The sequence below is a fragment of the Sceloporus occidentalis genome, unplaced genomic scaffold (genome assembly GCF_023333645.1).
Source record: "Sceloporus occidentalis isolate IW3139 unplaced genomic scaffold, rSceOcc1.0.p SCAF_5, whole genome shotgun sequence".
NCBI lineage: Eukaryota > Metazoa > Chordata > Lepidosauria > Squamata > Phrynosomatidae > Sceloporus > Sceloporus occidentalis.
In genome coordinates this window covers 20,182,631-20,209,870 of record NW_028316985.1, presented here as the reverse complement: position 1 = coordinate 20,209,870, position 27,240 = coordinate 20,182,631, and the positions used below count along the sequence as shown (strand labels likewise).

The 27,240-nt window shown below is 41.1% G+C and overlaps 1 protein-coding gene across 7 annotated transcripts in view; it reads left to right on the top strand.

Moving 5' to 3' along the window:
* LOC149311737 (IQ motif and SEC7 domain-containing protein 3-like) overlaps positions 1–27,240 on the top strand; it is a 210,143-nt gene that overhangs the window by 113,811 nt on the left and 69,092 nt on the right. For all 7 annotated transcript variants that reach the window (XM_089527805.1, XM_089527806.1, XM_089527811.1 and 4 more), the window contains exon 3: positions 22,809–23,106. In XM_089527805.1, coding sequence (XP_089383931.1) covers positions 22,809–23,106 — 298 coding nt within the window. The remainder of the gene's footprint in view (positions 1–22,808; positions 23,107–27,240) is intronic.

The following is a 27,240-nucleotide window of genomic DNA, read 5'->3' as shown; positions in this document are numbered from 1 at the left end:
TTCCTCCATTTGTTATGTGTCCAAATAATATCCACTTGTACCCCCCTATATAAGAAATGAAGGGGGAGGGAACATAGCTTTCAGTTAGGCAGTGGAATATATTTGGGTATGTTTAAAGCTCAATACTTCCCCAAGGTAACAAGATTTTTCAGTAGAAAACTCGTAGATCACTATAAGCTAAATGTCAGAGATAATTGCAGAATTAACTGCAACTATTGAAAGCCTAAGTTAGAGCATAACTATATTTCAGCAGTTGCCATTGTCTAGATAGAAACCACATAATTTCTTGGAACTTGGTGGCCTAGGAAAATAAAGAGATGGATTAGGAATTCATTTGAATCATTCAACAATATAAAATACTGTAGTTTGCCTGCTAGAAACCTGGACTTACAAATTTACTTCCTGGTAAACTGAGGGTTGTAAATCATTAGCCAGCTAGCTATAATGAAATTTTGGAAATGCTGAGAAAGCAGTGGCCTAGTACCCTTTATTCAATAGAACTGATCCCAGGTGATAGATTTTGCATTACAAAACAACTACCTCCTGTCAGTATAAATTAAAACAGATGGTGGAAATATCTTTTTCAATATAAATCTTGGCTGAAATCCTGTTGGGGATACATCTTTGTAAGTGGACTTTTGTTTGTGGGAATTAGAACTGTATGTTAAGTCTTAAATATAAATAATAGAGCACTAAACGTAGAATTGTCCAAGCCATTGTATTCCCCATCACTATGTACAGATGTGAGTGCCAAACGATGAAGGAAGCAGAAAGGAAGAAAGTCAAGTCATTTGACATGTAGTGCTGGAGAAAAGTGCTGAGGATGTATGTATGTATGTACATATTTGGTATACATTTTATTGATGTAGATATTTTAATGCATTTTACCAATAACTAACATGTTCATGAACATTTTCCAAATATACCAATTTTAGTTGTGTACATTTTTCTAATGTTTGCATGGTTTTGTACACATTAAACAGAATGCATTACAAGCAGTATAAACAGTACAGTGCACCCGTGTCATATGCGGATGCACCATACGCGGCTTTCAGCATACGCTGAATGCTGCCAGGGAGCCCATGGGACCACATAGGGCACATTGGATGGCGTGTCCCATTAAGAGTAATGGGGCGTGCATGCGCTGCTGTGCCGCCGCGCACTGCGCCATGCACAAACCCCATTATTTTCAATTGGGGGGGCTTGAGCATACACATTTTTTTACGGGGGGGGGGGGGTGGAACAGATCCCCCACTTAAAAAAAGGGCACACTGTATAAATTTTGAGGTCACATGGCCTTTGTTCCTTTGGCTGTCTCATAGGTGCAAAAATGGTAAATTTTCACAGGGACATACAAACTAAATTAATTTTTTTCCATCTGTAGTCTGCAGTGAGAAGACCGTATCAATGACAGCTATACAATGGACATTTTTGAAGACAAATTGTGGTGTCATAAGTTACAGTCACTGTATAAGAACTATGGATCCTGGAAACCACCCAAAGCAAGCTTACTTTAAGAATTTATGCAATGTCATTCCACTGAATGGCTGCCATATTATTGTAGCACCCATTTGGCCAGGAAAAGTTCTACATGACAAAAATATATAGACAGATCTGTCCTTACCACAAAATAATGGAAAGCAGTAGCTTTGTACACACTATTCTTGAGAAGACTTCACCCTTCTAGAATCTGGCTCTCTGTGCCAAATAAAACACCTAGTTGATATTTAGAGTAGCAGAGAGATGGCATTTTGTGTCAAAGGACCTTACAGTGTAATATAGTTCATATTATTGAGCTTTCTGTATGAATGTTCAATTCATTATTATGCATTGTGGGCATATGGCGAGAACTAAACATTTTTAAATGGATCAAGTCATTCAGTGGCCTGTTACAGACTGCCAAAATAAAGTTGCTTCGGGTCTCTTTGGAGGTATGCTGTTTAAATGATCATGCACCCTAAGAATCCGGAAGCTGCACCAAAGCTGCACTCCAGTGCTTAGGACTGGAGTGTGGCTTTGGCACGACCTCCGGACTCTTAGGACCCATGCATCATTTAAATAGCATACCTCCAAAGAGACCCGAAGCAGCTTTATTTTGGCAGTCTGTAACAGGCCAGTATATCAGAAGAAGGTTCATGCTTGGCCACTGCAAGGCCATCGTGAATCTTAAAGTAGCAGAAATCCTATTTTTGAGCTTCAGTTCCCCCATTGTTCATCTATAAAATGGGCACAGCAATAATACATCTCACAGCCCAGTGTAAAGAAGAACAAAAATAAAACTTGCCTTGAACATTGTAATTAAAAGGACCTTGATGGTGATGTGATATGGTTTATATCTAAGTATATCTTTTTTGTTGGATGGGATAGATTCCCTTCTATGTTCAAGCATTGCTGCCTCACAATGCTCAACTCAGCTCATCATAATACTGAAATGCTTTCTTATGCTTGGTTGGGCTGGCAGGCTTTTGTCAGCAAATTTGGTGATGCTCAGATCTGCCTGAGGCACCAGAAGCCAAGAGAAATGAGTCGAAGTGGCAGAAAGACTGCTGCTGAGAAGCCAAGTTTTTCCTTCCCCAGGCACAGAGCGGGCGGTTAACACTAATTCAGGCTGCCATCTGTTTCTTCATTCTGTAAAAGGTCATGTTTACCAAATAATGCAAAGGCAAGAGGAGTCTGGGGTTAAAATGAAAGTAATTAAACCTTGAAGCAAAGAAGACACAGTCCTCTCTATCTTCTTTCTTAATGTTTCCTTTTGTGCTTTCAGACCTCATTCGCCTGTATGTCCAAGCAATATGCAGGATATAGCTGTGTGGATTTCCACAGTATTAACAAGTTCTGGAATCTCATGATACAAGTATGTGGGGACAGGGCAGAAAGTTATATAAGCTGGGGTCTCACAAAGCTAGGTGGCTCCACAACTCACTTGTTGGTGGCAGCCCAGCATTTTACTTTCCCAATATGTTCTGGACTGATACGCTGTGGGAAGTAGGGTTGCCAGTTAGGATTGTCTCAGGCTTTGAAGTTTTCAGGTCAAAAACTGAGGCTTAAGGGTAATTTCTGGTGATGTTATTAAGAATTATCCATTAAATATCAACCACAATTGCTCACAGTTTGTCATTCAAACATTCATGTGTGTATGTGTGTGCACACACACTTGCAGAGAGAGAATATATTTCCCTAGAGGTGAAGCAGATGGGTGACAAGGAGTGGTCCCAAGCCAGGCGCTGAAATAATCCAACCCATTGGAGCGGCTTCCACCCACTTTAGGGGCATATGTCTTTGAATGCCATGCCTCCACTGTGGCCAGAAACCACATTATTTGGCCAGTGTGTTTTGGGCCTTAGTTAAACGGGCTGTTTCCAGATCAAAGTGAAATATGAGGATATTCTCACTCAGTAAAACAGGATGAGAAACATTAGTCTACTTGCTTGCTAGCCAGAAGGTGGATGTAGAGCAGAATGGGAGATAAATCTTGACACCGTAATGACAGAGAAGGAAAGAAGAATCTAATGAAGTACAGTAGTCTCTCCTCATTCGCTAGGGTTAGGGGCACAAGACCCCCATGAAAGTGGGAAAACCACAAACAAAAAACCACTTTTTAAACCTGAGAGATAATTTTTGTAGGAATCTCTAGGTCCACCAGCAGAACTCTATGGTCAACATCTGCCAGAATTTGACCATAGAATCATGCTGGAGGACCTATAAATGATTAGAGCATTGTTTTCTGTAGGATGAATGAATGTGAATGAACCCCAGACGCACATTGAAAATTAGTTTCAGATATTTATGGTGACTTAATAGAGGATGACCATCAGATGAAAGCAGAGTGTGGTGGGTAAATATTAAGAAACTGCACATATCTCACTTGTGTCTGAATCAGGCTGTGGTTGAAGTGAATTGTGGGAGGAATAACAGCCTGTGGCAAGGTTAAGGGCCTTTGATTTGTCTCTTTCACCCCAATTATGCTGTCCTGTAAACTGTTGTTATGGGGTTGCTGTCTGTTTTGACTGACATTCACAGTTCCATGAAACTTCATGATGACCTTTGCATTTGAGAAAATAAGCAAAGCTTTGTGGGCAAAACCTTCTGGAATCTGTACTTTTTTAGGAGCTGGTCTCAGAATAGCAACTAGTGCCTCTCTAGTTTTGACAGCTCTTTAACAGTTTTTGCCTTTTCACTTTTTAAAATAATCATAGTAGACACGGGGTAAAAGATCAAGTCTTCTTATGGATCAGTAACTTATAAAGAATAGGAAGCAGAGGGGACACATTGATGGAGGTGTCAAAGATGTAGAGAGAGGTAACCAAAATGATTTAAAAAGCTGGATCATCTTTCTGTGAGAAAAGGAATAAGTATTTGAAGCTCTGTTTTGTTTTGTTTTTAAAAGCTGCTTGAGAGGACACATAATAAAGATTTATCACATTTCTGTAAGGTATGAACAATGGATGGGAAATAGTTGTGGGTTCTATTATATTTTGTTTTGGCTTTCTCTCTCTGTAATACTAGAACACATGGTTTCCCAATGAAATTAACAAGCAGTAGATTGAGGCAGTAAAAAAAAAAGCCTCTTTTTGCTTAATTTGGTTTTGAAATTTATTGTTCAACAGTGTGATGTTGACAACTCATGTCAATGATTTTAATGAGAAATAAGACAAATTAGTGGGGGAGGTTTTTTTTTTTTAATGGACTCTCAACCACAATAGTTTAGTACCAACCTCAGCAACAATAGAGCCATCTTTGCATGGTGGGTCTTTATCTTGTGTATATGTAGTGGGGAAGAGAATAATTGAGATCACAGGTTGCAAGGGGGGTTGGTTTTATCCTGTCTTTCTGCAGTCTTGCCAAATTCTGTTCCAGATCTGATCTTTGCAGTGGGAGGAAAGCCCCCATTGTCTCCAAATATGAATAACATGTTCAAAGGAACAGATTTTTTCCCAGGATGTGGTGGCTTAGTGGTTAAGATGCTGACTCTGACAAGGTCAGCAGTTGAAGACCCAAGTTGCATGACAGAGTGAGCTCCTATCACTAGTCCCAGCTTCTGCCAACCTAGAAGTTTGAAAGCATGCAACTACAAGTAGATAAGTAAGTACCACTTTGATGGGAAGGTAATAACATCCCATTCAATCATACTGGCCACATGACCATGGGGTTGTCTTTGACAACACTGGCTCCCTCATCTTAGTAATGGAGATGAGCAGACCCTCTGTAGTTGGATATGACTCCTTTACCTTTACCATTACCTTTACAGTAGAGTAAGAAAAGGCTGATTTCCTACTCCAGGCCTGCCACATTTCTGGTATGTCTCCCTCCCCCCTCAGTCTGTATTTTTTTTAAATCTATACTGAATACAAAGCAGATGTAATATGGTATCTTGTTTAACCCTGTTTGTAGCCATACAGTGGCATTATCCAACCACTCTTTACCCATCTAGTTAACTGTGAATAGAGAAAGAGCAGGGCACCATTGCTATAGCCCCTGTTGCTGGCATCTCAATATTTTTTTGGGGGGGGGGGATGTGTGTGCATGTCTTCAGAGGGGAAGCCCGCTGAAACCCTGGTGTTCCAGAAAATGATCAGCACTTGGAAAAAGTACTTCTTTGGACCATAGCTTCCAAAATCCCCTACCCAGCATAACCAGGAGGGTCATGCAGGCCAGGGGATTCTGGCAGTTGTACATTTTCCAAGCTTCTGCTGAGAATAGACAAATTTGTCAGTTCCATGTTCACCCACATTGGATTTTCTTTTGGAAAAAAAATTAAATTCACAGAAAAGAAACAAAAAAGAAAAGAAAAGCTTTATACATAGGATGTGTAATTATGTAGTAATTATATATAAGTATAACAAAAGAATAGAACTATATAGAAAAAAGAAAAGGAAAAAATAAATAAAAATACAAATGATTAATCACCAATAACCTACCACTGAGGCAAATTTTACTCCTTGAATTATTTTAAAGTCATGGTTTTACTACGGAAATTATGAAGAATTTTATGGTTTTGGTTAGTTCTTATAAAACAAACCAAAACCAATTAATTTCTCCCTATCCAATAGCTGCCAGCTATTGTGTTGTGACAGCCTGTCGTGTAGCTATTTAAAAAGAGGAGACTAGCAGGGGTGATTGGGGGGACAGAATTGGCAACCTAAATTCCTCACAACAAACATGTTTGAATAGATAATGATCCAAAACCCAATTTTATGAATCAAACAATCTGATCTCTGCCTGGGTGAGCAGATCTGTCAGCTTTGCTTTCTCCCCACCCACATAAACATACATCATTGTCATCAACAGCACTTCATGTCTTTTCCACAGAATTTATGGAAAATATTGCAGATGTGGGAAATTCTCAACCACCTAGGGTTGCCATAAGTCAGGACCGCCAAACCGGGACAAATGTAGGACAACATTTTCAAATGTAGGACACATTTTTTTTAAAATGGAGGACACACGAAAAAATTTGATGATTTTTTAAAAAATGTTAATATAAATGCATGTTTCGTGGGCATGATCAAAATGGAGGACATTTTGGCATTATTCCTAGACAGATGGCAGAAATGTACTTCCCTTTCTGGCCAAATCACCCCCCTCCATTCCATCATCATCACTATCATTTTTAAAACAAGGCAGACCTGTTAGCATTAAAAGCACCAAAAATACACAAAAAAGACACTTTGGGGGAAATAAACATTTGGAAATGGGCACCCACTTCCTCCTCCTCCTCCTCCTCCTCCTCTTCTTCCTCTTACTTCTTCCGCCTCCTCCTCCTCTTCCCCCTCCTCTTCCTCATCCTCCTCCCCTTCTTCCTCTTACTACCTCCTCCTCCTCCTCCTCCTCCTCCTCCTCCTCTTCCTTATCCTCCTTCCTCTTCCTCCTCCTCCTCCTCCTCTTCTTCCTCTTACTTCTTCCTCCTCCTCCTCTTCCCCTCCTCTTCCTCCTCCTCCTCCCCTTCATCCTCTTACCCCTCCTCTTCCTCCTCCTCCTCCCCTTCTTCCTCTTACTTCCTCTTCCTTCTCCTCCTCCTCCTCCTCCTCCTCCTCTTCTTTCTCTTACTTCTTCCTCCTCCTCCTCATCGTTGGTTGAATTTCACGCCAGGAACTGGCGCTTTTCCCTCCCCCTGGCCCAGAGGCCTATCCTTCTCGGTCCTCCTCCTCCTCCTCCTCCAAAGCTCATTGGCCAATGGCTGGCTGGGGCTGGAAACAGGCCAGCTCCCGCTATTCTGCCATTGGCCAGACAGCTTCGGGGATGCGCGCTCCTTTTTAAGCCCCGCAGGCAGGTGCCCAAGAGGGGTGAGCGCGCGCTGCTGCCAGCCGCTGCCTGGGCAAGTGCCGCGGGTGGCGCAGCAACTGCGCAGAAGAAGGAGGAGGAGGATTGGAGGAGGAGGAGGAGGGCGGCGCGGTTGAGGAGGAGGAGGTGGGTGGCCTGCCAGTGCCAGCTGCATTAGTGGTGGCCCGGAGGCCGGGCCCAAACCTGGGATTTAGGGGGAACCGGGCCGGGGCGGGCCAGGTTCCCCGAAAAGCATGATTGTCACGGAAGCCGCCGGGTTATGGCATCCCTACAACCACCCTACCTTTAGCTTGTAGGGAGGCCCTCTGTGTTTTGGCAAATCTTAGGGCTGCCAGTTCAGGATTGTCCCAGACCCTGAGGTTTCTGTGCCAAAACGTTAGGCCTTGAGACAGTCCCTGGTGCGATCATTAAGCCTTATGCATTAATTAATGACAGTCTTTATAAAATATGGGAGACGGACATTTTGAAATTTATACGGGCCAGAAAAAAAGCCAAGAATAAGATGAAAAATACTGAAGGATGCCAAGGAACAAGGAGAATTGGGAATCCCTGACTTCAAAATATAGTATTACCCTTGTGCCATAGATTGGATACAAAATAGGATATTATTAAAAGATTTAAAGACTTTAAACTTGGAAGGATTTAACAAAAGATATGACTGACATAGATATCTATGGTACAATAAGGCCGACCTTAACCAATGACCACATAATTAGAAGGTCACTTCTAAGAGTTTGAAATACAGTTTAAAAAAAAAAAAAACTACAGCAAACTACCAGACCAGCTCTCCCCTCAAGAAGCTTTGATGATTATTCAAATAAAACATCAAAATAGCTCTTTAAAATTACTGACCTGTTGAAATGGGAAGGAGAAACTCCAAGACTTAAAACAAATAAAGAATTGGAAGGCAGTGAGCTTTATTGTCATTGGTTTACATATGACTTACATGATACTTACATGAAAGATTTAAAATGGACCAAAAACTAGAAGGTATTGAAAAAAAAAGAAAAGAAAGGATCTAGATGAAATCTTGTTCGGGCCTCAAAAATCAATTTTATCCAAATTATACAAACTTTTCTTGAAAATAGAAATGCATGCCTTTACAACACAATTGCGAAAAACAAACAGAGGAAGGTTAGGAAAGGGTATACAAGTACAGTTGGCCCTTCTCATACATGGATGTTTTTATACACGGATTCAAGCATATATGGTTTGAAAATGTTCAAAAAAAGTATAAATTTCAAATATCAAACTTTGATTTGCCATTTTTTATAAGGGACATCATTTTGCTATATCATTATATTTAATGGGACTTGAGCATACACGGATTTTGTTATACACGGGATATCTTGGAACCAACCCCCAGTGTATAACAAGGGTCCACTGTATATTAGAAAAAAAGTGCAGTCTGACAAAAGGAGGGACTAGTTTAGATGAGAGATGGATGGACTGGAGAAAACTATATCTACTTTTCAGAAGAATAATAAAAACAACAACAAATTGCTCTATTAGAAATCCAAACAAATTGTGGTATACAATGGGTGTCGGAAGATTTTATATTGGAGAATAATTATAAAACTTTAATTGTTACTACTACTGACAAGCAGATTCAACTAGACAAAAAGCTTTGATGTCAAGCTTATGTTTGCAAACTATGCACTGTTAAATAATATCTGCTTTGCTGCTTATATCAACAGACCTGCAATAAAGATACTTAAAAAAAAGCCTTATGCATTAAGTACCAATCACAGTTACTGAAAGCTTGTCATTCAGATGCACATGCACACAGAGGACATGCTTTCCTGTCTGGAAATTGTTTAAAAGCTTAGCTACAGGGGCTATTTCCAGAAGTTGAAATGAGGGGTATTCCTTCTCACTTATATAGGCAGACAGGATAAGGAATATTTAATCTAGCCAGAAGATGGATGCAGAGGAGAGTGGAGGGTCAGCCTTGGTGTCACAACAGTTGGGAGGTAAGGAAGGAGCTAACTGGGACTTGTTCTGCATTTCCCCCGTCCTGCACTGTGGTGTCATCCTGTTTGGATGAGAGATGTCCCAAACCCTAGTTCACGTGTGAAGAGCCAGGACAATGCCTGGCGTGTTCATAACCAGAGCTGGGGTTTAACAGCCTCAAAATGCATTTTTAAAAGTTACCTCTTACTCCAGATCTTCTGGGAACATCCAGAGCCCTCCATTCCCTTGTGATTGTTGTTGGGAGCCTTGTTCTGACCTGAGAAATGACCGAACTGTGGCAGTGGTGGACTGTGCAGACAGCTGCTGCGGCACATTAATGGAGGGTGAGGTAATGGAGGGAAGCTCAGGAAGCTGTGGGTATGTAGGATACTCTGGACTGCCCCTGGAGTATCCTGGCCAGTGCACACAAGCCTTAAATACAGAGGCCCTCTGGAGAGTCATTGTAAGTTGCAGCAACAAATCAATTAAGCATTGGACATTATAGCAAACCACTGTTCTTCTAGCTGGGCCGAAGATTTGCACACAGGCCTGTCCTCTTGCTTGGAGCTGAGCCCACCAAAACTGGAAAAACTTGTATTCTTGACTCCTGCTTGGCAATGCTCCATGAAAACTGGAGACTCAGAGCCAGTCCCTTAAATATGTCAACCCTAGAAGGCTTACCATCCACAGGCATGCACTCAGTGCATGCCTTTATGTCTTCTCTCTATTAGAAGATGAAGAACAGGAAAAATCTAAATAGGAACACTGTCTCTGGATGCTAGTTCCTTCAGTATGTGGGAGAACAAGCATCAGAGAACCATCTGGCTGGCTAATGCCAATAAATCAATGCATATGCAATAACCTGTTGGTCTGATCCATCAGGGTTCTTGTAAAGTTGGAATGCTATCAGCCCAAAGGCACTGTTGAATACTTAAAACTGAATTCTCAACATCTGTTTCATATAAATCCCAAGGAGTCCTTTTGACAGGGCATAAATGATGCTGCCTAGTTAAATTCATTTTAAATGAAGTAAGTTTTAGATTTGAATAAATGTTGCCTCATTGTTAAATAGGTGTTATGGATTTTTAATGGTCCTGTCAACTGATTCATTGTTTTTTGTTTATTCATTATCTTGCCTTTTCACAGAGCTGTTGATGGATAAACTAACTGAAATAAATATTTTAGCTTCAATATCTCACTGTAGGCCATTCTCCCCTCACCGCTGCCCCTAATGGAGCTAGCTCTTCTCTTGACTGATAAACATAGGCAAAATTCATTCCTTGAAAAATGATCCCAAATGCATCTGACTCTGGAGTCATACATAAATTGTTCAAGGTTATTAGCAATCATTCATGGTGATATTGGTAACAATGACTAGGTATTTCATATGTTTGCTTTTGATGCAAATATTGAAATGAGAGATGATTTAGTCCTAAACTAAAAACCTGTCTCCTGTCCTGAAGGAAGTTCCATATGCCAAAAAGACACAAAGTCTAGAGATTCAAAAGATATACTTGAATTTGAAGGTGATATGGCAGAGACATTGATCCTTGTGCTATACATACTAAAACACACTTTCAAAGTCTCTTCAGTGCCAACCGAGTAGTCCAAGGCTCAGCTATTCAACATATGACACAACAACCGATGAAAAAGGAATTGGACATAGCTCCCACTTTGGAAGAGACCCTTAAGGCCATACAGCAGATGAAAAATGGCAAGGCTGCCGAGATTGATGGAATTCCACCTGAAGCTTGGAAATACAGAGGTCATGTACTCCATGCTAAACTCCACGAGCTCCTTGTGAGTTGCTGGGGAAAAGGTGAACTGCCATCAGATCTCTGAGATGCAGTCGCCATCACCCTCTATAACAAAAAAGGAGCAAAATCTGATTGCTCAAACTGTCGAGGTATAACACTGCTCTCCATCGCTGGAAAAATCCTTGCAAGGATACTCCTGAACAGATTAGTTCCTGCCATTGCAGAAGAACTTCTTCCTGAAAGCCAATGCAGCTTTAGAACTAATAGGAGCAGTACAGATATGGTATTTGCCCTTAGACAACTGCAAGAGAAATGTAGAGAACAGAATAAAGGACTCTATGTAACATTTGTCGACCTCACCAAAGCCTTTGACACTGTGAGTAGAAAAAGTCTGTGGCAGACCCTGGAACGACTAGGATGTCCCCCTAAATTCCTTAAAATGACTATCTTGCTACATGAAGGCCAGCACGGTCAAGTCAGATATGGTGATGCTCTTTCAGAGCCCTTTCTAATAACTAACGAAGTGAAACAAGGTTATGTTCTTGCTCCAACTCTATTTACAATCTTCTTCAGCATGATGTTTCAAAGGGCTACGGCAGATCTCCAAGAAGAAGACGGCATTTATATACGCTACCGTACTGATGGTAGCTTGTTTAACTTAAGCCATCTGAGGGCTCACACTAAGACTCTAAACTATCTAGTCCATGAGCTGCTTTTTGCTGACGATGCTGCCCTCGTTGCCCATACAGAAGCAGCTCTGCAGCGCCTAACATCTTGTTTTGCTACAGCTGCAGAGCTCTTTGGGCTGGAAGTCAGCCTGAAGAAAATGGAAGTTCTCTACCAGCCTGCACCATAGGAAGAACACTACCATCCCCACATCATGGTAGGCAAATCTGTGCTTAAGTCCAATCAGCAGTTTACCTACCTGGGAAGTATCATCTCCTCAGACGCAAAGATTGATAAAGAGATCGATCACAGATTAGCAAAGGCATATAGTGCATTCAGAAGGTTTCACAAAAGAGTCTGGAGTAACAAACACTTGAGGCGAAGCACAAAAATCAGTGTGCATAGAGCCATTGTACTGTCTATTCTCCTTTATGGGTCTGAAACATGGGTCACCTATCACCAACACCTACAACTCCTCGAACGCTTTCATCAGTGCTGTTTACGCACAATTCTAAATATACACTGGACTGACTATGTGACAAATGTTGCTGTCCTTGGGCAAGCAGAGATCACCAGCATTGAGGCCATGGTCTAACTAAAAAGATTGCATGTTCAGCGCTGTGTAAATTTACAGCGCTTCATAAATAAAGGTTAATAATAATAATAATAATAATAATAATAATGCTATTGAGAACGCAGCTGTGCTGAGTAGGACACATTTCTAGGATGAAGGACCATTGCCTCCCAAAAATAGTATTCTATGGTGAACTCACCACGGGTCAGTGTAAGAGGGGCGCCCCAAAGAAGAGATACAACAACTCCCTGAAACAACATCTCAGGCTTGGCCAAATCGATCACCAACAATGATCCGCCCTGCTCTCGCATCGGGAGGCATGGAGATGCACTATCTATGATGCTGCAGCCTTTTTCAAAAACTCACACCGAAAGAGTCTCTAAAAGAAACGACAGTGCAGAAAGAACCACAACTTGGAAACATCACCCAAGGAGACATCTGCTGTGCTTTCTGCAACTGGACTTGTTTATCTCGGATCAGCCTTTTTAGTCATCAACATGCTTGTAGAAAGCGTGGGATGAGTCCTTCCTGAATCTTTGTTCGCGAAGAAAAGCCAGGGACACCTGGCACCAGTCCCAGACCACCTATACTTGCTACTTGGGTCTAAGATCTTCAATTATAATTTCCCCAAATACCACTGATCCCTTGGTCCTCCGCAGGTCAGTTGGACTACAGTCCCTACCATGTTCCAGCCTACATGATCAGTAGCTGAATTGGTTGATAGGATTTGTTGTCCTAAACATCTGTAGGTGCACTAGCTTTTAGATAGGCTATTCCAGAGTGATACAATGCTGAGCACTCCACAGCATTTTGAACATCTAAAATGGCAGCTCATAGGAATACTTAGAGAACCTGGGGTCATCTGCTGAGGTTGAGTAGTGTGAGATTCCCACAGCTCATAGTCGAACTTTAGACTTCACTATCACAAAATGTAGTTTTCTAATGGTATGTGGCAAATTCATGATGGATAAGTGATGAATACTAAGGTTACTAGTTATGATGCTAAAATATATTGCCTGGGTATACCAGTTAGTGAAGCACGTGAGTAGGAAGATGCTGTTGCACATATCCTGCTTGTGTGCTTCCCCATAGACATCTGAGCAGTCATTGCCAGAGCAGAATGCTTGACTACCCAGACATTTGGTTTCATCCATCCATCCTTCCATCCATCTTATGTTAGTTTTATCACTACAAAGCAACCCTGTGAAGGAATATAAACAAAAGTTGCCCCTTTGTCCCCCTCAGACCTAGAGCGAGAACTGGAAATTGTACTGTGGACTCTTGTTCACTAGCCTTCCAGATTTTATAGTGTTTCAGAAGTCTTTACATTCTGTTTTTACTTTGCATACCTATGATGGATGTTGTTGACTTTTTATTTCAAAGATTGATCATTGTCTTGACTTTTTAATGGAAGTGAGAGCAAGAACCATGCTGATCTGACCAATGATGCTTCTGCAGTCTAAAATTCTGGTTGGCTCTTTGGAAAATCAATCATTGAGATGTGAGACAGGAAACAGAGGCTTCCCTGTGAACCAAGGACAAACCCATTTGTCTCTTCCAGACAAGTTTGAGTTGGTATGGAAAAACACTAAAAACTGCACAATAGCTATATAGCCTTGTTCACTGGGCATAGAGATAGAAGGAGCCTTAAAACAAGGAAGAGTGTTTGAAGAGCAGTTCAAGTGAGCTGAGCCTGGAGAAGGGGAGATGGTCTTTGTAAACCTGTTTAGGGTTTTTGAATTTTAAGAAACTGTACATTTCTAGAGGCCTGTTAACAATTTTTCAGTAATAGAATAATAGTGTGGGAAGTAAGAGAATGAGTATTTATTATGTTGATAACTTAGGTTCCCCCCCCCCCCACCAGCTATAAGCGCTGTGTTTTTAACTTTCACAAATTGTAAGAAAAATAGTTTTTCAGTACATACATATTTTTATATAATAGAGTTCACGAGAATGATATGACCTCACAAATATAAATAACTCTGTGGCAGTTCCTTTACTTTTAAGACAAAAAGTCAACACAGTTGCTTTGGTCCATAAGAAAAATCCAAAAACATTACCTTTATTGGATGACTAAAGTATCCTAAAAATACTTCTTTTAAGGTAGGTAGTCATTCATCAGACACAGGTTTCTGGAATTTTCTCCTTAACAGCTCCTAAATTGTATGTATGTGGGTGATTTATTACGGAAAAATCTGCATGGGAAATCTTTAGGACACCCACTTAAAAGACATTTGATTTATGTCTGCAAGGTCCCATTGGAACATTAGAAGACAAAGAGGTAGTAGATCAGGGTTAGGCACAATAGACATATTTTAATAAATAAATGTGGAAATGGCTGAAGGGATTTAAGTATAGAGCAGGATACCATAATAGAGATCAATTAAGAATCAGAAAGCATATTTCTAATAAAACAGGGGCTGTGGAGGAGCAGTAATCCAGAGAGACTGGGGATGAACTACCACCAGTTCTAAAATGAGGTTTCTAGATACCCAAGGGACCAAAGGATGGTTCACACATTTGCATGGGGTTAAAGAGTAACACACCGTCCAACTGTCCCAGATTGACAGGGAGAGAGCTGATTCACCCTTTCATCCCACTTTTTCAGTTGCTTTTAAAATGTTCCAGTTTCTCTCTCCTCCTAATTTCCTTTTTTGTCCTCAATTTACTTCAGTTCCTGCAAACTGTGATCACAGAGCAGAAGTAGCCTACATTTAGTTAAGTCAGAAGCAGAGAAAGGAGAAAGGGAAGCAGAATCTTGCCATTCCTTATAGGCTCGGGCAAAAGCAAACTGCTGCAACCTGTCCAAACTTGTCTTTTCTTCTTTATTAATAACTTTTTTTCATCTTGACTTCACTACGGCGCTGCTCAGCCAGACATGTCCTGACTTTCATCATCTGAAAAGACGAGGGGTGTTTTTTGGGCCCTCCTAGAGTTCTCTAGTCCAAAAGAGAACAAGGCTCTTATACTTTTAATAATTTAATAGCTGTATAGAAATGAGACTTTTAGTTAAGTGTAGTTTGGCACACTGCCCTAGACCTGCCCTAACACCAACAGCCTTGAGTGAAAGTTGGAAAGATCACTGCAGGTGGTATACATTGACACTGGAAAAAGGGTTGGCTCCACCACAAGGCAGAAGGAGGCAATCAACACATGAAGTAGATGTTCATGCAGTGGGTGCTGGAAGTGGCAGGGAGATGTGTGCTGGTAGAGCTCTGTGTGCACCATGTGACGTTGGCCACTGATTGCCTTCCAAAAGCAAGGGGACACAAATATGCATTAAATTACCATATGTTAATTGGTGCTTTTAGACATGCCTTAGAAATGATGACTAAAATCCTGTATCAGAGTTGCGTCCCAGCAAGTGTATGTACGTAAGAATTAGAACTGGGTAATTTTATAATGAGAGCTAGCATGGCATAGTAGTTTGAGGGTTGAACTATAACTCTGGAGACCAGAGCTTGATTTGAAGCTTGGCCATCAAACCCATTGGGCAAGTCACATGCTCTCAGCCTCAGGGAAGACAATGACAAACTTCCTTTGAACAAATACAGTATTGCAAGAAAACCACATGCTGGGTTTGCCTTATTATTGCCATAAGGCAACTTGAAGGCACACAACAACAACAACAACAACAACAACAACAACAATAACAATAAGGGAGAAATACTTCTCCCTTATTGGCAGGGAGAAGTACTTCTTCTCCCTTATTGGCAGGGAGAAGAAGTACTAATCAGATTTTTGGCCTCAGGTACCATGACTAGTTTTGATTCTTCTGCACTGTGACTTGGGCAAGGGAGAGGGACAGCATTTGTGGATCAACCTCAGACAGCAAAATATCTATTGATGGACATGTACAAACTATTTGGAAATTGAGATTGGAGGGTTTGGTATACACCCAAGAGCACAATATACTTTAGGGCAAAACATTGCCCCGATAGAGCGGCTCCGCCCCTGGGAGTGCTGGATTGGGCCCGCAGCAGCCAAATGCCTTGGGCCTGATCCGGCTGTTGCCGGCCCAAAAAGGGCCAGCAAAATGCCACTGCTAGTTAAAGTGGTGAAAAGCCTCCCTTGTTTGCTAGGTTTTCTTCTACATATGCCAAAATAATATGGTATTTTAGGTACTATACACATTGAACTGATAGTGGGGAGTTGCACCATTTGCTGCTCTGCCTGAGGCAGCAAATTTTCTTTGACCAGCCTGGGGCAGGAATATGATGATGAGGGCTTTTGCTGATTTTTTTCCAAACACCTGAGGGCTCATTCACACTCACTTTTTTGTCCTGATGAGATGTGGATCTCTGCAGTGATACAATCCCGAATCTGCTTTCACATTATGTTTAGTGTAATTGAATCTCCCCAACCTGGTCTGGCATTCACACTGGTTACTTGCGAATCAACATGGTGGCACCTCATGGCCGGGAATGGATCCAAGCAATCTGAAGTGATTAGGTACTGTGTTAGCACTACCAAAGATGCAAATCGTTATAAACTCCCCCCCTCCCCAAAAGAAAGAAAGAAAGAAAGAAAGATGTAGTTATTTACACAGTGCCAAATGCACCAGGTAAAATTGCTTTTTCACTGCCAGCGCCCCCTGCCCACAATGCTTGGTGCATTCAGGGCACAGTGTGAACAACCCTGAAATAACCCAGTTTCCTCACGAGTTATTTCATAGTGTGAATGACCCCTGAAGGACCAGATTTTGGGAACCACTTCCTTAGAGGAATCACAGCCTCTATGTCTCCAGTTGTTTTTCTCCTCATTTGAGACATTTTCTTGTTGAAAGTGACATTTTAAAGAGCTACATAGCACAGATAGTCAAGTGGTGCAGTTTTCTCCAGCATGGAGATGTGTGAGGGCTTTTGGGGCACTTTTTGAAGATGATTTTGTTGGAGTTGATAGTCTTGATGAAAGTATCCCTTTGGCACTTTTTGAGACTTGGTAATAAAAACATCCCTCATCTCAAGAATTCCCAAGTTACAATGGATATTTTGGAAGAACAAAATGAGCACAAAAAGTGCACACATTTTAAAACAGAACTGGCTAAAATTTACATGGTTGAAATAATATGCACCAACACTGTTTAGTCAGTGGGTAAAATTTGCAAATTAGATAAAAATAGATAAATGAATGTTGACATTAGGAAAAAAGTGTTAAATGTTATCTGAAAAATCATGAAATCTTGTAACTTGATATGAGACCAGGATGGGAAGAAACTATAAGTGGAATGTGAAAAAATGTAACAAAATCAAGACACCGAACCTTCCATATCCCTAGATAGAAATGAATTTGTTTTTAACCACTGTGTGACAGGCCAAAATTCAGTGAGTGCCAAATTCCTTCTGATTTTTCCCCCTAGCCTCCATTAAGTGTACCTTATTGGAAACAGATCCCATTAATCATACTTAAACAAGATGTCAGGATGCTGCAATGGAGAGCCACCTACATTTATGTGTGCATATTTGTTAAGGCAGTCATCTCAGATTGGAAAGGTACTAAATCTTGCCTTGAAAATTTTCAGCTTTTTTTTTTCACATGTCAAATATTAAGCGGCACATTAAGTCTTGAATTGGCATCTATATTGAGATGGGACCACAGCAAAGCAGTAGAACACATGCTGTGCATGCAGAGGGCCTCATGTTCAATCCCTGAGATGTCCAGGTAGGGGTGGGAAAAGGCCCTTTTCTAAACCTTTAGAACTCCATTGCCAATTATTATGGAGTCTTTAATATAGAACAGGGGAGGGCAATGGTATGATGTGTGTGAGAGAGACGTTATTACCCCAAGGGTTGATGGAAGTTGTGATTGTCCAAACATATGGAACACATCAGGGTTGCAGGAACTCTGTTCTAACATGAAATAATCATAGCAAATGCTCTGAGAATTTATAACTCTCCTGACACTTCTGCATCTTGAACACATCTAATTCAATACAAGCCAGCTTTCCACCGTAAAACAGGCGTGTCTGGCTAATAGAGAGATGCTTGCTCTGGCCCCTTTGTGGGATGCTGGTCAGGAACAGCGAGGGCAGGGCTGGTAATAAAGGTTATGTGTTCTCCTCAGCAGTATTGTACTGAGTATTACTAAATCATTGTGTTACCTGTCTCCATGCAGGGACGTAGCTAGGATTTTGGGAAGGGGGGGGGTCCAGACTAAGTGCCACCATTATAATGGGGCTTGAGTGTGGCGGCGCAGCAGCACACACCATTCATTTATCTAATGGAAGGGGGGGTCCGGACCCAAGAACACCCCCCCCCCTTGGCTACGTCCCTGCTCCATGGGACTGAATGGTTATGATCATATAAGAAAAAGGAACTGATACATTTCAAAAGAGATTTTCCCCAGACTTTCTCCTTTGCTGACCCTTCACATATGGAACTGCCACTCAAAAGAGTTGTTTGATGCCCATAAACTAGAAAAATTACCTTTTTTGGCTACAGCTATAAGAATCCTAGGAGTTATAAAGTAACTTTCTTGAACTCTGAATGCCACTAGTCTTGCTTCCTTTAAATATATCTTCAAAACTCATCTTTTCTGCAAAGGCTTTTTTGGCACAGTCTCTTTGTCCCTATACCTTTCTCCAGCCTTCCTCCACTTGGTGTCCTCCAGGCTTATTGAAGATGATGGGAATTCTAGTCTGTCATATCTGGAGGACACCTGGTTGTGGGAAGCTGTTACACTGTAACCAAACCCAAAGACATGTAACTGAAATGAATGCCTACTTTTTTTTAAATAACTCTATAAATATCTTTACAATTCCTTAGTTGTCATACACAAGTCACATTTGGATTGTAAAGCTCTTGGTGACATGGGCTTGTTCCTGTACAGTGGGCCCTTGTTGTCCACTGGGTTTTGGTTCCAGGATACCAAAATCCATGGATTCTCAAGTCCTATTTAAGTACAGTGGCATCGTAAAATGGTGTCCCTTATATAAAATGGCAAAATGAAGTTTTGTTATTTGGAATTTATACTTTTTCAAGCTTTGGATGCTTGAATCTGTGGATAAAGAATCTGTGGACAAGGAGAGCTGGCTGTACTTTGTATTCCACACTGCAAATGAATGTTATTTATTATTCATTCCCATGTCAAAATGTGGGTCTTCTGACAGTCAGGAAACCCCACTGGGAAAAATAAAAGACCAGTGAGAATCTGGTCCAGTTTTCTCCTGGTATTTGAACATTCCAAAATGTTGTGGAGGAATGATCCTATAGAGAAAAACAAAAAACCTGTTTGCTATGCTGAAAAATGGGTAAACTGTGTTTGGGGGCAAAAACATTGTGTTTGCAGAATAATCTCTCTTCAACAATTCAGGACATTCAATTATGGAGAGAATGCTGTGGAGGAATGTTAATTTTTTTTCATGAAACATGTATCATGTTTAATGGCATCTCTGAAATTGCCACCTTTTAATCAAACCACAGTTAATATCACATACAGTTTGTTAGGTTTACATAACATGACAAGCTGCAGTTAATCAAAACTTGAAGCAAACGCTTCCAAACTATACTTGGCCATACCAGAGGATTGGAAGATAGGAAAGTGAGCAAGAAGGAGGCTTACTGCAGGTCTAGACATCTGAATTTGGCATGTGGCCCTCTGAGGATGCTCATGTTTAACAGAGCCGGCTTAACATGGTTTGTTCCAGATATTTTTGCCTAACAAAGAAGCTTGTTTCCTATTTTTGCTCCATTTTAATCTTGCTATTATGACTCTAGCACACTCTGTTTCCTTCTCTTTGTCAGGGAAACAACTTGGAGGAGTTATCCCTTACCTCATCTTGTGGCACATTAATGTTCTTGTCTTTTTGACATCCCAGTGTGTTGCCATGGAAATTATTGAAATGCCCCCAAAATTAGCATTACAAGTTCACCAAAAATATAGCAGTAAAAACTGAAGTATGTTTTTTGCTCTGCAAGTCAACAGTAAGTCAGGAGCACTCAGTAGGAAGCCACTAGGGTTAAGATTAATTTGAAAAATTGGTAAAGCAGATTATTTCCCCCTTAGTCTTTTTTTAAATTGTAGTTGACACTTCTCAAAATTGCACATCAAAATATATGTTTACCCACACATATGTTACCCTTTCATTTTCATGACAGTTATGATTCCCTCTCCTGCCAAACCACAAATCATTTTTCACACTGCAAGATTAAAAGGAAGACTGTAGTCTGATGTGTGGCAGAACTGCACCTGTTGTTGAAAATTAAAGGAAGAAATCCCTCTCATCTGTACATACACTCAATTTTTTTATGCATGCAAGTGTCTATGCTGAATCATAGCCTTTGGGGGTTATGCATAGTGATATGCTTTTTGTGTTGTTTTGTTTTGGTTTTGGCAGGGGAGCAGGGAATCTAGATGTACATCTGTGCAACCAGTTAGCGAGGTCTGCAGAGAGGGAAAATACATGCTATCAGAACTATCACTGCGCACAGTTATCTGAGAGTAAGTCTCATTGAACACAGTGGGACTTACGTCTGAATGAAAATATTTAAGGATAGGTTGTCATGTGGTAAAAGAGCTTACTAGAATATCACCATATTTCAGCAACTTTTTCTCCCAGTTGATTGCTGTGCTAGAAACAGTTTTAAGAGTAGTGATTTCCTCTCTCCTACACCCCTACATCTATCAGATCACCTGAGTTGTAACTTGTCTTGCTGTAAACCCCTTCTGTTAAAATAAGAGAAACCTCACCCCTTCTGGGGGAAAAGCAAGTATCAAAAGAGCAAACCCAATATCTTTAGAATCTGCTATGATCAAAAGTCAGTTAATATACAGATAAGCCTAACATGTAGCTCTTTCACAGTTGGACCCATGGAAACTGCTGTTATTGTTAAATGCTGATCAATGGCCCCCTCCAGACGGGCCATTTTGTACATACTCTGTACGTACTAGAGTTGCCTGGGGGTGTCTCTTTTAGACACCCGCAACCCTAGTACGTACAGAGTACATACAAAATGGCGGCGCCCTGTTCACATGGGCGCTGCCATTTTGATGTAACGGACGCACGTTGCGGCGCCCAGGCGACGTCGCGAGTGCGCCAATGGCACACTGTGGCATCTCTGGCATGCCGCAAAAAGAAGCCACTTTTTGAAGCTTCTTTTTCTTGCCGCCACCAATCCGCGTGGTGTATCCGCTGCGGCTTGCCGATGGCACAAACGGCACCGACGCCAGGCCATCCTTTAAGGACGGTCTGTAGCGTACCAAACTCTTCTCCATCAGTTTACTTTAAAGCATCTCATAAAGGGCCAGACTTGCAGCATTGGAGAGATGCCTAGTTCTGATTTGATCAGTGAAATACAGTCAACCCTCTGTATCGATGGATTCTGCATTCATGGATTCATCCATCTGTGACTTAAAAATACCTCCCCTCCCCACAAATATTTCAGAAGACAAATCTTGACTTTTCCATTTTATATAAGGGATGCCATTTTACTCCACCATTGTATATAATGGAACTTGCACATCCATGCATTTTGGTGTTGGTGGGAAGTCCTGGAACCAAACGCCAACAGATGCCGAAGACTGTATCTGTAGTTGAACTGTAGTTTAGCTGGCACAATTAACATATGTAGGCATACATGCTATGCTATAGGTAAAGTGAATATAAAACCTTTTTGTTGGGCTTATGTCTCAGTTGAAAAGATAGGCTTGTTATCTGCCTAGCATGTCACAGAGAACACTAGGGGACATGAGGGATATAATTCTTCATTAAGCTGCTTCTTGAAGGGAGCAACAAGTAATGTTAACAGTTTTCTTCCTACTGTGAGAAAGTGAACAACTGCAGTTTTGTAATGTATCTGCAATTCTGCACAAAATTCATACATGGGGTTTTTGAACAGAAAACAGACATTGCAGGAAAGAGCAATCCCCCCTCCCCCACCGCACATAACATGTTTTCTATGCAAATCAGAGATGTGGGTTTTCAGCACTCACTAAATCCCCAATGACAGCATTTTCTGCACAGGAAACAATATTTTTGCACAGAAATAGTTTTGTACAAGATACAAAAAGATTTATCTTTGAATGTAAATGACAGAAGTTCTTTTTAAATGTAATATTTATAATAAAAATACAAATTAAAAAAAGAAATAGTTTCATACAAGAAATGTTGTTCCATGTGCAAAACAAACAAATGCAAATTTTGTGAAGAATAGGTCCCAAACTGCAAAGATTCTTGTCAGTTCAGGATTCTTCTCACCAGGGTTTCTTAACACTCAAAAATATGATATTCAACCATTCTTTGAATATTTTCAAAATATTCTTCCCATCCCCAGGAGACATAAAGTGAAACCTTTAATTTAGGTTGCATAACCTGATGCCTATCTACTAAATGTAGCCCACCTGTCATGTATTGTGGTCTAGCAGCTATTTGACAGTTTCTAATTTCTTCAGTACAAATCGGGCTACTTTACATCACATTTTTGTAATGAATAAAGCATCCTTGACATATGCAGTGGCTGTAATGGCTGTCTGAGAGGAAAGTGCCCCACCAAGCTTCTAGGGGCACTGCGCCAACTAGAGAGAATTAAGAGAGAGAAAAAACCAAATAAAACAAGAGAAACATTGCGTTTTGTTCACAGTGATGATCCCTGCGGTTCAGCCAGCAAGAAACCCGGGTGTGACACGGAGGATCCGAAGGAGGCCGGCAGACACAGTGGCCAGGAAGGCAGGTCCGACACCTTGAAGTTAAAAGCCCAGCATGCGGAGCTGCAGGAAGAGCAGGTGGAGCAGGCAGCGGGGTGCTCCCTTTTGGTGCAGAAGGCCAGCCTCCACCACACGGGTTCCCCCGTGAGAGGGCAGCGCAACAAAGGGGCAGCCACATGTTCCCATGCCGCTGCCTCCGATTATGAGCTCTCCCTTGACTTAAAGAATAAACAGGTACACCAGCTTCACCTCATGCCATGGGAAAAGGGGCTGGGGTGGGTTGGGGCCATTTCTCACTCAACTTTCTAGATTAGTTTCCATGTGCATCACCACCCTGCTGACCACTGCCATCGACAGGGATGAGGACTGAGCAAACATAAATGGGAAGGGATTGAAGCTCAGTAGTAGAACATTGTCCAGGGCCAGCCCATGACATTTTGCTGCCTGAGGTTGAACCACAAATGATGTCACTCTCCCTTGCCCAAGTCACAGTACAGGAGAATCAAAGCCAGCCATGGTACCTGAGACCAGTACTTCTTCATCCTGGCAATGTTGCTGTTGGTGTGTGTCTTCAAGTCATTTCTGACTTATGGCAACCCTAAGGTAATCCTATCATGAAGTTTTCTTGGCAAGATTTATTCAGAAGGGGGTTGCTATTGCCTTCCTCTGGGGCCAAGAATTAGTTGCCCTTTTATACAATCCAAATTCTACTGCCTAGATGAACACCTATTGCCTATGTGCAGGGGTTGGCCCTTGCACATACTTTGCATATAAAAAAATTCTAAATTCAGTTCTTAGCATTTCCAGCTTAAACTGTTAGATAGCATGTAATGGGAAAGACTTCAAACCAAAAGTCTGACTTCTTAGCTGTGCTGGTTGGGATTTAGTGGGAGTTGTAGTCCAGAAATGCTCCATCTCCACAAGCACCCCAGAACCCCATACTATCCATGTATAGTTTCTTTTATTTATCTAGGCCTTCTTAAAATGGTGAAAGGAAGTGATACAGGTGGCGCTGAAGGAAAATTGGCACCAGGATCGCACCCAATTGCTCACAACTGAGATAGATAGATAGATAGATAGATAGATAGATAGATAGATAGATTAAAAAATAATTCATATGAGACCTGATTCAGGATTTCAGCTTCAGAATATAGCCAGGGGTTGAGAAATTTACCATAGGATGCTGATCCCTATTGCAGGACTAACATACAGGTTAGCTGTCACTGTCTGTTATTTTGGGCTCTGAATACCCAGGGATAAAGGCAGCATTCATCCCACTTGAAATTTACTTACTTGAAATTCTCTTACTCATATGAATAACAAAATGAGGAGCAAAGCTTTATTCCCTTTACTTTGCTCCCTCAGTAGGAATAAGAGGAGACTACTATATCTAGTCATCAACCTGCTTCCCCACTTTTTCTATACCTGTAGTACTTCCTGCATTGTCTTTTACTGTAGCAGAAAGACACCACGTGTTATTTCTTTTATCGCAATAGTATGTGCATGGGTCTAGTAGTGATGGATGCCTGGTGGTTCATCAGAGCTCTTATGGGAACAAAAGAACTGGCAGATTTAGTTTATTTGTATTTAGGTCCCTTAGTTTCCCATTGACACAATGCTCTTCTTTCTTTTTGTAGATTCTCCCTAAAACCACACCATTTTTGCCCTTACAGTTCACCTCACCATTTTATAATGTGTTTTTATCTCTTTTGTTGTTACACAGATGAATGTTCTCAGCTACCTGAGTGTAACTTGGATACACAATCCAAGTTATTTCATCCTCCTGAGTGCCATACAGAAAATCAATACGGATCCATGATAGGGTTGCACTACACTCTATGGGCTTTGTAACAGACAAATGTTTGGAGATCATTGAATCATGGAATTGTAGAACTGTTAGGGAATTCAAAGATGTGGAAAATAAATTTAAGACGTACAGTGGATAAATTATTTCTCCATTATGCATCTGAAACTCATGCCGAATTTTCCTACGGTTAAAAAAAGGGTCCAATATCTTCTGACAGTTTGGCCAATTTTTTTCTGGGATATTTTTGATGGTTTCTAAACACAAGGTTCAGTCAGATTGGATCCTGGATCTAAGGATTTAGATTTGAACTATGATCTCTAACATTTGGTCATAGGATGATACCACATCCAGCCAATTATGAGTAGGATTGTTAGATCAGGGTAGAGCCTGAACAAATTGGGAGAATCTTAATTTTGTGGGATTTTCATGTCTCTGAAAAAGCATTATTTTATTGATCCTGCCAGCAAAAACCAAAGAGAGTAGCATCCATGGTATCTGGTTTGAAAGCAGACTGACAAATGAGGGGATTTTTTTTAAATGTCTGAGTGAACGCTAAAGTATATAGAAACAGATTTTGTTTGGACCTCCCCCCTCCCTCGAACTGCTTCATTTCCCTATCAAGGGAATAGAGGAGAACTACACATGATAGTACTTCAACTACCAGAGAGCCCTCAACCATCATAGCTAGTGATCATGTCAGATGGGGAATTCTGGGAGTGGCGGTCCAAAAAAAAAAAAAAAAAAAAAAATTCCAAGCACTTTCTATAATCACTCTGCTACCATTTGGTTTGTTCTGGGCTGCTTCACAGAATAGAGCTGTCATTAGATATACTATGAAGTTTTTATCTTTCAACCCCCTCATTTCTGAGTGCCTTCAGAAAATGGAAGAGACGAGGCAGAAGTATAATGGTCCAGCCAGACAGGTGACCAAAAGAAGAGACTGTGAACAGAAAGGGGAAGTGCACCTCTATGACTGAATTTGGCTGTAAGTAGGTAAGGGTTCCAACTTCTTCTTGGTTCAGAAGAGTGCAAGTGGTAGGAAATAATAATAATAATAATAAATCATAATATATATATATTATTTATAAGTCAGGTGGTGAGGATGTAACAAGCAGTACTTTTAAACATGCCAGCCAAAGATGCAGGTGTAACATCAGGAATAAACTCTTCTAGAACATGGCCACATAGCCTGAAAAACCCACAAAAAATTATAGCAACAACAGTGCTGGTAGATAGTGGCTATACTCAGCTCCACAGCTCCATAGTGACCTCCTTTGAGGATATTGACTGTGCCACCTTTTCCAGAGATCCTGCACAACATTTTGTTGACAGTTCAACTTCTCAATTAGCAACCCAAATGTTAGAATGTTTACAGGACTTTGCCTTGATGCTCAGATAGAATATCCTTTGCATATTACAGTGATCATGGGTATGTAGAAATAAGCTACTAGCTGGTCAGGTGTGCCACAGGAGGATGAGGAAAGGGAAAAATAGAGTGTATACTTTCATGAGTACGTGAATACTCCCAATTTGCAGGTATTTGTCCTGTATAGACAGATCACAAGGGTTGGATTTGCTCACGATGTGCAACATTTGGGGATATTAGGTAATTTGGCATTGCCTTGTTGACACCTGGGAACAATGTGTAAAATGTAAAATGCCTGAATGGGGGTTTATGCTGATAATTTCATTGTGCAAATTACAGTCTTATTTGGGAGATATGGGGTAAAGGGTTGCTCAGTGTTAACATGGTTGTACAATAGAGAAAACAGCTATTAGGAAAAAATGCTCTCTGAAATCTACCACCACTCTTCTATTTCCCATTATATCATTCTAGAGAGAGAGACATCCTAGGGATATTCAGATCTTGAAGTTGACCCTCATCAACATTTTGAAGGTTGGATAGAGGGAAGCATCCTCAGTTGGGGTGGCTAGCTATATTAAAAGGCAACAGTCTATATCAGTGATGGCGAACCTTTTAGAGAATGAGTGCCCAAACTACAACCCAAAACCCACTTATTTATCACAAAGTGCCACGTCCCTCTGGCTTTCTAGTGACAAACTCTAGTGAACTCTGTATTGGGATGATGGTGCATGTGCCCACAGATAGGGTTGTGAGTGCCACCTCTGGCACGCGTGCCAAAGGTTCGCCACCACTGGTCCATATGTTGAACAGTTGTTCACGGAATGTGGCAAGTGGTGGTTTATCTTTACCCTTGTAACCCTGACCAGAATCCTTACATATATGCTTTCCCCTATGAAAGCAATTGGACACTTTGGTCTGATGCATAGTGTCTGCATTCAGTATAATGTTGCTGATGTGGAGTTGTGCATGCAGTGCTATTGTGAATGCATGTTCTTGGCTAATGCATCTCAGTCTACTCTTGCTGAATTCAACAGTAATATTCCTTCAGTTGTATACTGAATTGTGCTTTGGGAAGTGCAGTATTGCCATTCCACCCAGAGTTGCATTCCATGAACAGTGCACAAGACTGTATGAGAAGATATAGGCCTTGCAGGCACAATTTACATTTTCAGCCAGTGTAACACAAAAACTACTT